We start from the raw sequence: 11,123 nt of genomic DNA, 5'->3' as shown, positions 1-11,123 counted from the left end.
CTGCCGACTGTCACTAACCATCACCCACCACTGCCGACTGTCACTAACCATCACCCACCACTGCCGACTGTCACTAACCATCACCCACCACTGCCGACTGTCACTAACCATCACCCACCACTGCCGACTGTCACTAACCATCACCCACCACTGCCGACTGTCACTAACCATCACCCACCACTGCCGACTGTCACTAACCATCACCCACCACTGCCGACTGTCACTAACCATCACCCACCACTGCCGACTGTCACTAACCATCACCCACCACTGCCGACTGTCACTAACCATCACCCACCACTGCCGACTGTCACTAACCATCACCCACCACTGCCGACTGTCACTAACCATCACCCACCACTGCCGACTGTCACTAACCATCACCCACCACTGCCGACTGTCACTAACCATCACCCACCACTGCCGACTGTCACTAACCATCACCCACCACTGCCGACTGTCACTAACCATCACCCACCACTGCCGACTGTCACTAACCATCACCCACCACTGCCGACTGTCACTAATCATACACCACTGCCGACTGTCACTAATCATCATACACCACTTCTGCCTGTCACTCACCATCATACACCACTGCTGACTGTCACTAATCACTATCACTAACCACTACCAACTGTCACTAACTAGAACCCATCACTGCTGACTGTCACTAACCATCATACACCACTGCTGACTATCACTGATCACTATTACTAACCACTACCAACTGTCACTAACTAGAACCCATCACTGCTGACTGTCACTAACCAGCACCAACTGTCACTAGCTGTCACTTCCTAATGACAACCACCATAATAGTCACGCAACATCAAATAATAATAATAATCTTTGCATTTGATACAGTACCTTTTATGTTGGAACAATGTCTCAAAGTGCTTCACAGGATTTACTGTAAAGAGCAGTGACCGTATTCTGTAGGCGAGTGGACAATGATCTGAGGTGCCAGTATCCAGATATTGACCGGTGGGAACTAGGAATCATCTCCATCTTCCTCAGTCACAGGATAAGTGAAGAACCCAAGTTCTGCTGACAGCGCTCGAGTTATCATTAACCCACCATTGGCTTTTTGCTAACAGCACCAAATGTCACTGATGGTAAGTAATTGAGAGTGTTATAACCACTGGTGCAGTTACATCGCTTCCACCTCAATAATCACCCCTGCACATCACAAAGATATTTGGAAAACATATAAACGTTTGCTTTATTATCAATGAAAGAGATTACATCTGATTTAAATTCTCTGAGTACAAATTTGGCAAGATACCGTCAGATATTTCGGCTTTATTTCCTCAATACATTATGTTAAATTATCGTCTCCCCTCATCTGAGCACACCAGTAAATAATTGTCTACCCCACAAGTGTAATGGCCTTGCCTGTCATCCCCTGACCCACCCAACCCTCCCACTAATCCACCCAACCCCGCCATTGACCAACCCAACCCGGTTACCTATCCACTGAAACCCGCCACTGACCCACCAAACCCGGGCATTGACCCACCCAACCCCACCAGCGAACCACCCAACCCAGCCACCAACCCATCCAACCTGGACACTGACTCACCTAACTCGGGCACCGACCCACCCAACCCGGGCACCGACCCACCCAACTCAATCTTTCAAACACAGTTTTCTTTTAAGAAATAACATTATGGGATATAGTACATAGGTAGTTTGGGACATATGTGCATATATGGAAGGTGGAAGGCAAACTAGATGGACCTTGGGTCTTTTTTTGTCTAGCATTTCTTATGTTCTTATGTTGTTATTAAAACCCGGGCACTGACCCACCCAAACCAGGCACCGATCTTCAACCACACCACCGACTCACCCAACCCGGACACGGACCCCAACCCCACCACCGACCCACCCAATCCCGCCCCGCCCATCAAGCCCACCACCAACCCACCCAACCTGGGCACCGACCCCAACCTGGCTACCAACCCTCAACTCAGCCGCCAACCCACGCAAACCCGCCATTGACCCACCCAACCCAGGCTCAGACCCCAACCCAGGTACGGACCCACCCAACCTAGGCAGTGACCCTCAACCCCGCCACCAACTCACCCAACCTGATCATTGACTACTGCTTCCACTCACTGAATATGGAAAGTAAACACTACCACATGGCATCATAGCAAATATTGTAGTACTCCCCTTAAACCCCATTCTTTGGCACCACATTAAAACACCACCCCTCAAACAACTTTAACACATTAGAAGAGGGAAAGCCATGGCTATTGCTCAGGCTCTTTCCTCGAATTGTTTTCTCCTGCGCTGTCTACAGCTTGGAATAGCTCTGACACAGGCTGTGGTCCCGCACATCACCCCAGCCCCCGTTTTTAGTGTGAGGCCTCTGAGGGACAGCGATTTGGCTGAGCCCAATGCTTAGAGAAGTGGGGAACAAGCTCCTGCGGGCAGACTCCAGTACTCTCCGCATGTTCTTTTCCTTGGTACCCAGGTCACACTCTTTGGCACCACAGTCCATAATATTGTAGATGCGAGCTAACCTGGGCACCATTACCTTGAGCGGCCGAGACAGACACTGGGCAGAGATGTGCTGCACTGTCCAGTCCCAGTTGTAGTCATCATAGGTGCAGAATGCACTCAGGCACTGCATGATACTGTTGTACACCTCTCTGCTTAGGCCAATACCCATTTTATGTTTGGTGGCTGTCCAGCCCATGATGTCCACTTTCCTGGCTACATCTGAGTCCAGCTCAGCTGGCTCATGGCTGCCCAGGCTCAGTATGTGACAATCGGGATATTTCTGTTTCTGTAGGTCAGTCATTAACTTGGAAAGATGGTAGAAGTCTGGGAGCAGGAAGTTGTTTTCCTCTATGAAGAAGACTGGTCCAGTATAGTTGGTGTTGACCAGGACATGGTCCCATACGAAGTGCAGCTTCCACGCCCAGTGGTGCTTGGACTGGGTAAACTGCGCTTCCCGGTAGTGTCCAAAAGAGTCAGGATAATCTGCATTTTTGCACCTTCTCTTGAGCGCCTCCTCTTTGGAAATATCTCTGGGGCAGTCCTGTGGGTCCTGACCAGGGAATTCCAAAGGATATAGCTGCAGGCTGTAGGGGAAGAAGATCTGGAGCACCTGGCAGAAGTCGACCCTCTGGATGAGGTGAGTAATATCGTGGGATAGCTGCTCCAGGCTGAAGATGAGCAGCACTCGGTCTATGTCCGGGCTCTGCTGCAGCGACTCGATCAGAATCCGGAGGTTAGACGTCCCACCTTGGACTTGCACCACCAGCACCAACTCTGGCTGCTGGTGGAACTTCTCCCTGTTTAGCACTGTTAATTGCAAGTTATTTTGATAGACGGCATTTCTCAGCTCCAAGGGGTTGTTGTAGGGTAAAGACTCGAGCTCCTGAGAGGATTTGGGAGTCCCACTTTCTTTCTCTTCTACCATCAAAGCTGCATCGAAACGAGTGTTAACTTCCCTCGTATCCCAATGCAACCGATTCCAAATCAGCAACAAAAGCAGACAAACAACCAATGCCAAGATTAGGATCTTCCGTTTATAAACCCGGAACTTCATTTTCAGATCACACCTCGACTCTGGACGTAATCTTTGTGGAAATCTGCTAAAATCCCTGCGTGTAATTCTTTCCGCAATCACGGTGTCAATCTATCACAATCTCGGTGTAAATCTGCTACAATTCTGTGTAAATATATAGCATAAACAAACAAACTCCGTTGTAAATGCACAGTCAAAAACAATTTACAGTATAATCCTGTGAAGCACTTTGAGACGTCGCGACGAGGTGATAAGACGTTACATCAAATGCAAGGATTATTATTATTATTATTATTATTATTATTAAAAAATTCTGCTGGAAATTCTCCTGTGCAAATACCGTTTTAATCCCAACTCAACTGATTCAAAGTCCTGCCCAAGCCCACCATCCGCATCCCACCCTGGAGCACCCGGGAGGTGGGTTTGTTTGTCCAGGGGTAGGGTCCCGGAATCTTGGGTCTGGTTTCTCCCGGAATTGACAGCTGTCAGTGCCCTAAACCCGGACCAGGAAGTTGCACTTTTTTTTCTCCAAAATTTGTCGCCCGAAACCAACGGTAAAAATGAAGCGGGGAACCGCGAGCCGGTGAGTCGCGGTGAGCTCCCGCGAGCTCCGGGGGGGGGGGAACGGCAGGTTCCCGGCACTCGAGATCGGATCCCCCGACAAACTTCAGGGGAGAAAAAAAAACCCTCCGAAACTTTCCTGCTCTCAGCCGATTGGCTGCGGGGCCTGAATCACGTGGGGACCACCGCCCGCCAATAGGGTTCAGCTCCAGCCGCAGACCCAACCAGTCCATCCCGAGAGCGCGAGTGGCTGATCGCTCGCCCCAGAGCCGGGCTCAGGGCAGGGAGGATGGTGTGTGGCTGTTGCCCTGTGGGCTCAGTCAGGCTTCACCTGACGTTGCCCAAACTGTTACTGTGTCAAGCGTCAGCCTCGTGTTAATGTCCAGTCACTGGGTATTTTCCCACTCAGCTTCTGATAGCCTTGCACCATAAAGCCCTAATGGGTAAGGCGGTCCGAGCCGGACAAGCAGTACGTTTCCTTCCAGACACATGGGAAGTTTTCGCATGTATGTGACGCACGTATGTGGAACTCTTAGTTCCGGCTCAGCGATGATATCAAATGCAACGCTTGTCAAATGCAAGGATTATTATCTCGGGAGTGCTTGACAGTGGTAGAGCTTGACACCGAGCCAAGGACAAGAGGGAGGTGACCATAAGCGTGGATGAAGAGGAAGGTCTTCAGGCGTGAGGGCGAGGCAGAGGATTTGATCCAGAGAGTTTCAGAGTTTTGGGGGCTTAGAGGCGGAAAGCACAGCCGCTGATGATGTAGTGAAAGGGATAAAGGACATGGGGAGCTGGAGTCAGCTGAGCAAAGGGCAGGTAAAGGAGTGGGGTTTAAGCAGATTGACAAACCCACAAAAGGCAATGCCCACAAACAGCTATAAAGTGAATGACCAATTTTATTTGGGGGATTATTGGCCAGGATGATGGGAAATCATTCTCTTTTCTAATAGTACAATGGGATCTTTTAAATCCACCTGAACAGGTAGATAGAACCTCTGTCTTAATGTCTCATCTGAAGAACACCACCTCCGGCAATGCAACACAGCCCCAGCACTGCACTGGGGTGTCAGCCTTTACTATGTGAGTTCAAAGTCCCAACGTGAGGCTTGAGCCATAATCTTCTGGTTCTGTTGAGAGTGCTGCTGACTGAGCCAGGCTGACATCAAGGTATCTAAAAGATCATTTTGCAGGGGTGTAAGGGAAAAGACAGGTAAACGGGACAGAGCAGCACAGATATAATGTGTACAAATGGTTTTCAGTACTGTCAATGTCATTGTTCTGTCCCAATGGGCCATTCTTCAGGCGACTTTACAATTGGTTACAGCTCCAATTGTTCAGTGAGTGGCGCTCCCTAGTCCTGCGATTGGTCCCAGACTCCACCCTCGAGTTACTGATCCCATCTTGGGCTACAAATGGCCTCAGTATCCTCGAATTAGGGAGAGATATCAACCAGAGTACAGCTTATGATTGCTTTCCAAAGTCTGCCGGTGTTTGGTGTGTGTATGTGGAGGTCAAATGAGAAGACTGAAGCTGTGATACACCTGTGGGTGAAAAGCAAACTAAAACTAAGTCCTGGTGATGAACCAGTTTGGCTGGTCTGTGCCCCAGAATGCTGCAGATCCGCCTAAATGAGGAACTGGAGTAAAGACTGTCACAGTGGGTGCCGGACTTGATTTTGATTTGGCATCCTGTTGTCAAGCCTATCACCTTGGGGCCATTTCAGCCGAGTAGACCACACTTACCCACCCACAGCCATTATTTGGTCATTCAATTCCCTGGCAAGGACGAAACCTTACGCAAGTCTCCTTACCCTTCACACCTGTTTGCCAGGCTTAAATAGGAACCCGGTTGCTAGTCGTTTGGCAGATTGCTTTCTGGGGTAATGATCCCTTCAAAAAATATTTTGGCTACTCAAAACCACGACTGCTTGTGGGACACTATAGTGCGCCGTGTTTCACCCGCAAAATACAGTCAATCCTGCGAAGCGCTTTGAGACGCCTCACAACGCAACTGCAAGGATTGTTGTTGTTTGATACCCTCAGGCTGGGGTGGATGATTCGGTGTGTGACACAGGGCTGGACTTGTTGATTTCGGGCTGGTGCTCAGGCTCGGGTGGATGTTTCGGAGCTCGACGCTAAGACTGGAAGTCTGGGGTGGATGTTTCGGGGCTCGACGCTTAGCCTGGAGGACTGGGGTGGATGGTGATTCGGGGCTCGACGCTAAGACTGGAGGTCTGGGGTGGATGATTCGGGGCTCGACGCTTAGCCTGGAGGACTGGGGTGGATGGTGATTCGGGGCTCGGTGGTCAGGCTGGAGGGCTCGGGGATGGCGGCGGAGAGGCGCCCGGGAGGTGACGGGGGGCCGGAGAGCGTTTGGTTTTTACAGCGAGTGGAACCGGGAAACACGGAGCGACTCTTACTGAGCCCGAGGGAAGAGGTACACACATAGGGGGGGGACATGGACACAGTGAGGGAGCCTGAGTCAGTCTGTCTGTCTGTCTGTCCGGGCACTTGCCTTTCCAGGTCTCTCTCTCTCCCGCTGTGGGAAGTGAAGCCCACACACTGGAGGTGAAGTTGGCGCAGTGGGAGCGGCCTTCTCCCCCCCCCTCCCCCCCCCTCCCCTTCCCCCCCTCCCTCCCCCCACCCCCCGAGTGCAGAAGATTGTGGGTCTGAGCCCCAGACGTCAGACTCGAAACTGCACCGTCGTCTAAACTGAAACCCCAACGCGGCGCTCTGTGACGTCTCAACGACTCGATAAGGGTGTGTGTCAGATGCAAAGCTTTATTATTATTGTTACTGCGACTTAACGTTTTGTGTTCAGGTAACACTTGGCAGAGGGCTGAATGTCACCTACCGTTTGTTTGCGAAGACCTGTCCGTTGATGATTTCCAGGAACCACTGCACACTCCGCCTGGCGTCAAATGGGCAGTGGACAGTGACCGATAACAAGGTAAGGGAGGGGGGGGGGGGGGGTAAGGACCTCAGCCCCGTCCTCAGAACTTGTCTTGGCCTTTGCCAAACAGTGAGTATAAGTTACTCCCACTCTGTGTCTACCTTCCTCGGGTTTCTATTCTGTACGCCCAGGACATCTGTAGCATTGGGCTGGATACCGGGTTCAGCTCTCTCCACGCGACATCATGACTTTTAAGATCAAAGTCCAGACTGACCCTCCAGTGCTGACGTTGTGCTGCATTGGTGGGGAGGCGCTGTCGTTCAGATGAGACGTTAATCCGAGGCCCCATCTACCTGTTCAGGTGGATGTTAAAGATCTATAGCGCTATTCGAGAAGGGAGTTTCTCTTGATGTCCTGGCTAACAATCCCCCCCCCCCCCGATAAATAGGTCATTAATTTAATGGTTGTTATATTTGTTTGTGACTACACTATCACTAAACTTGACAGCAATTCCATGCAAAGCCCTTTGAGACCTTTGGATATTGCAGGGGCTGTATCAAATGCCAGATTATTATTATCTTGCAGAGCGTGAACGGAGTGCGGATCAATGGTGTGCTGATTGAGCCTCTGGTGCCGCACGTGGTGCAGGAGGGGGACCGGTTGCAGTTGGGTGTTCCTCTGGAAGGCAGGGAGCGAGCTGAGTATGAGTACCAGTTAATACAAGACAGGCAGGCGCCAGTGGAGAGCGAGGACTCCAACCGCAGCAGCCACTGCAGCCGGACCAAACGCAAGCACAGTCGGGAGGAGGTACCCCATCCAAAATGGAAAGTGCCACGAGTGTCCTGTGAGGAAGACTGGAGCTCAGATTCCAGGAACGAGGAGCAGAGCGGATGCTCGAACTCCAGATGTAAGGAAAAATCGTCCTGCAGCACAGACTCCAGGTGTGAAAAATGGGACCAGAGCTCAGAGTCCAGATGTGAACTGACCCAACCAATGGCAGCTGGCGAGATGCCAGGGACCAGTGTAGAGGCTGCACTGCCACCAACTCACCAGAGAGTTTCAAGCCAGGACAGCATGGCAACAGAGCCATGGGGACAATGCTATAGAGAGCGCAAGATGGAACACAGGCAGCGAGTGGGAGGAATGCCCATTGCGGAGCAGCAAGAGAGGGGGAGATCCAGTACGGAGCAGCAAGAGAGGGGTAGGCCTATTGCGGAGCAGCGAGAGAGAGAGAGTCTCATTGCGGAGCAGCGAGCAAGAGGGAGGCCCTGCCCGGAGCAACGAGAGAGGAGTAGGCCCAGCACGGGGCAACAAGATAGAGAGAGGCCCAGTAATGAGCAGCAAGAGGGAGAGGGGCCCAGCACGGAGCAACGAGAGAGAGAGAGACCCTGCCCGGAGCAGCGAGAGAGTGGTAGGCCCAGTGCTGAGCAGCGAGAGAGAGAGAGGCCCTGCCTGGAGCAGCACAAGAGAGAGAGGACCTGCCTGGAGCAGCACAAGAGAGAGAGGCCCTGCCTGGAGCAGCGAGAGAGGGGTAGGCCCAGTGCGGAGCAGCGAGAGAGAGAGAGGCCCAGTGCTGAGCAGCAAGAGGGAGAGAGGCCCAGCATGGAGCAGCGAGAGAGAGAGAAGCCAAACTTGGAGCAGAGACAGAGAAGGAGGCACAGATTGGAGCAGCGAGAGAGGTCCGGCTCAGAGAAGCGAGAGCTGGAGGTGAGGTTGTGTGGCGCGTGTGTGTGTATAGTCTCATTATTGCTATTAACTGGATGTCCACTCTTCACTTCTACTCCAATGAACATAGCCTGTTCCAGTTCTTTCCAATCCCCAACCTCACAGCTGCTCACAACCAATGAATCTGTGCTACTTCCTCTCCACAGTTCTGAGTTTTTCCTCCCCTCCTGAAATATATTTGACTCTTCCTTTTTCCCTCACGGGTGTAAGGGCGGGTTCTGGCACACTCTGTGTGGTGAGGAGATGGGCACACTGTGTAGTGAGGAGATAGGCACTCTGTGTGGTGAGGAGATGGGCACAGTGTGTGGTGAGGAGCCTGGCACACCGTGCGGTGGGGAGGCTGGCACACTCCATGGGGTGGGGAGGCTGGCACATGCTGTGTGAAGGGGTATTGATACTATTTTTGTTGGGACAACATCAGGAACTGGAAGCAGCTCTACAGCAACAGCGCAGGGAGCTGGAGGAGATCATTAAATCAAAGGACCGGGAGCTGGAGGAGAGCAAGGTAACATCATCAGATGATCAGTATCCAGCACAGGGAGCGGGGGAAGGTGATTCCGGTCTGGGTAGGGGAGTAGTGCAGGTGTGGTCGGGCAATGCTGTTGTGGGGGTGGGCGGTGCAGGTGTGGGGGGAGGCAGTGTGGATGTGGCAGGGTGGGTGTGGGGGTTACTGGGTGTCGCTATAGGTGGAACAGGGTTTGGGTGTGGAGAGACAATGTGGGGGAGAGGCAATGTGGTGGGGGGTGTATGGGTGGTGGGGGGCGTATGGGTGGTGGGGGTATGTGTAGGGGGCTGGCAGTGGGAGGGGTATGTGGAGTGGGCTGGCATTGTGGGGATATGTGGAGGGGGCTGGCAGTGGGGGGTATGAGGAGGCTGCTGGCAATGGGGGGGAAGCTGGCCAGTGTGTGTGTAGGGGGCACAAGGCTGACATTGGATTCTGGTGTTCCAGAGTGAGAAGGAGCAAGCACAGAGACGGGAAGCCATCGCTGAGATCACAGACGTGCTGGAAAATGAACTGCAGTGTATCATCTGCTCCGAGCACTTCATCCAGGTAAAGGCTGTGTGTGCATTTCTCCAGCTGTGTGTGTGTGTATATATCTCTCTTGCTTTGTGTTTACGAGTGATCCTCTCACTCACTTTGTGGTTCAAATCTTTCTTGTGTGTGTGTGTGCGCATGGCTCTCATGTGTCTCTTTGTCTGTGTGCGGCTCTCTGTCTGTGTGTCTCTCCTGCACTATTTGTGGGTGCCTGTCTCTCTCTCTCTCGTGCTGTGTGTGTCTCTTCTTCTGTGTGCGCGTCTTCCGTTCTCACAGGAGTGTCTTCGCACAGGCGGTGACACTCAACTGCTCACACAGCTTCTGTAGCCACTGTATCGAGGAGTGGCGGAAACGGAAGCAGGAATGTCCGATGTGCCGGCAGCCAATCTGTTCGCAGACACGCTCCGTGGTGCTGGACAGCTGCATCGACCGAATGGTGGAGACGCTGAGTGAGGAAGTCAGAGCTCGCCGGGCAGCACTCATAAAACAACGCAGAGGTGAGTGACACAACAGCGCGGGGCCACAAAACTAGCCCATACCACGCAGCAATATCTATCACTGCATGGCCTGGCCAGAGTCCCCTGTCTGACTTTCCTCCTTGCTCAGCTCTGCAGGTCCTGGACGTGGAGTGACAGCAACAGCAGCAGCTTTGACAACTTGGCCTCCATCCATTCATTCCATCAGCAGCTGACCACGAGGTCTCCAAGCCCAGTGACTGGAGACACTGAGGACGATCCCATCATCTCTGACTGCCCAGCGTGTGCGCTCTGACTCCTGCAGTCTACTAACAAAACTTCCCCTGTTCTCTCTCCCACCCCCCTTTACTTTCCTCTCTATTTCTCCCTACCTTCTCTCTCACCCTCTGCAGGAGAGCAGGTAATGTGTAAATAGCAGAATGCCTGAATCCCACATCAGGGTACCAGCTGTACCCACGCCAGACAGCAAGTGTCATGGTGGTAACAGAGGCTCAGGTTACATGGAGCTTGATCCCGGGAGCCTCCAGTTCCCTCTCCCCAGAGAGGAGATAAATCCTCTCTAACATTCCAGGGGCCATCCTCCCCCTTGATGTTCATCATTTTGTTGCAGGATTTTTCTACGTGAGTTTATCCTTCTGTTTGTTGTGCCTATTCTATCTGGCTGCAGTACCACCATGGGATGTTCCCATTATATTTGGGGTCAGTTCCAACTTGGATGGGAAATGTGTGTAAAATATTAAATGAGTGTAATATATAAAATATGTGCAGCTTCACTTCCTCTCCAAGCTTCTGGTCAAAGCAGCAGTTGGTTTACATACAGAGTAAAGGACATACATTGTCAATCCAGCACAGTTTAGATGCACTCTCCGGTAAGTAATCCTTAATC

General features: G+C 52.0%; 2 protein-coding genes across 3 annotated transcripts; one reads left to right on the top strand and one right to left on the bottom strand.

Annotated features, from left to right (window-relative positions):
• Window positions 1-1,946: 1,946 nt before the first annotated feature.
• Window positions 1,947-4,221, bottom strand: LOC103177928 (alpha-1,6-mannosyl-glycoprotein 2-beta-N-acetylglucosaminyltransferase-like). 2 transcript variants are annotated; one of them, XM_007892322.2, is made up of 2 exons: window positions 3,885-4,221; window positions 1,947-3,688 (listed from the first exon to the last, which is right to left on the bottom strand). In XM_007892322.2, exon 2 carries the CDS (start codon window positions 3,563-3,565, stop codon window positions 2,303-2,305), a length of 1,263 nt encoding a protein of 420 aa, XP_007890513.2. In that variant the 5' UTR covers window positions 3,566-3,688; window positions 3,885-4,221; the 3' UTR covers window positions 1,947-2,302. The 2 variants fall into 2 exon arrangements, with proteins under 2 accessions (XP_007890513.2, XP_007890514.2); XM_007892323.2 differs by having other exon boundaries at window positions 3,905-4,221.
• Window positions 4,222-6,177: 1,956 nt separating this feature from the next.
• Window positions 6,178-10,996, top strand: rnf8 (ring finger protein 8, E3 ubiquitin protein ligase). Its single transcript, XM_007892324.2, has 7 exons — window positions 6,178-6,544; window positions 6,929-7,057; window positions 7,586-8,707; window positions 9,147-9,230; window positions 9,675-9,776; window positions 10,054-10,258; window positions 10,368-10,996. The coding sequence occupies exons 1-7, from the start codon at window positions 6,392-6,394 to the stop codon at window positions 10,391-10,393; spliced, it is 1,821 nt and encodes a 606-aa protein (XP_007890515.1). The 5' UTR covers window positions 6,178-6,391; the 3' UTR covers window positions 10,394-10,996.
• The last annotated feature ends 127 nt before the right edge of the window (window positions 10,997-11,123 follow it).

This window comes from Callorhinchus milii, unplaced genomic scaffold, assembly GCF_018977255.1.
Source record: "Callorhinchus milii isolate IMCB2004 unplaced genomic scaffold, IMCB_Cmil_1.0 Scaffold3, whole genome shotgun sequence".
Classification (NCBI taxonomy): domain Eukaryota; kingdom Metazoa; phylum Chordata; class Chondrichthyes; order Chimaeriformes; family Callorhinchidae; genus Callorhinchus; species Callorhinchus milii.
The sequence above is the reverse complement of the archived record's forward strand: the minus strand, read 5'-3'. Positions and strand labels throughout refer to the sequence as shown.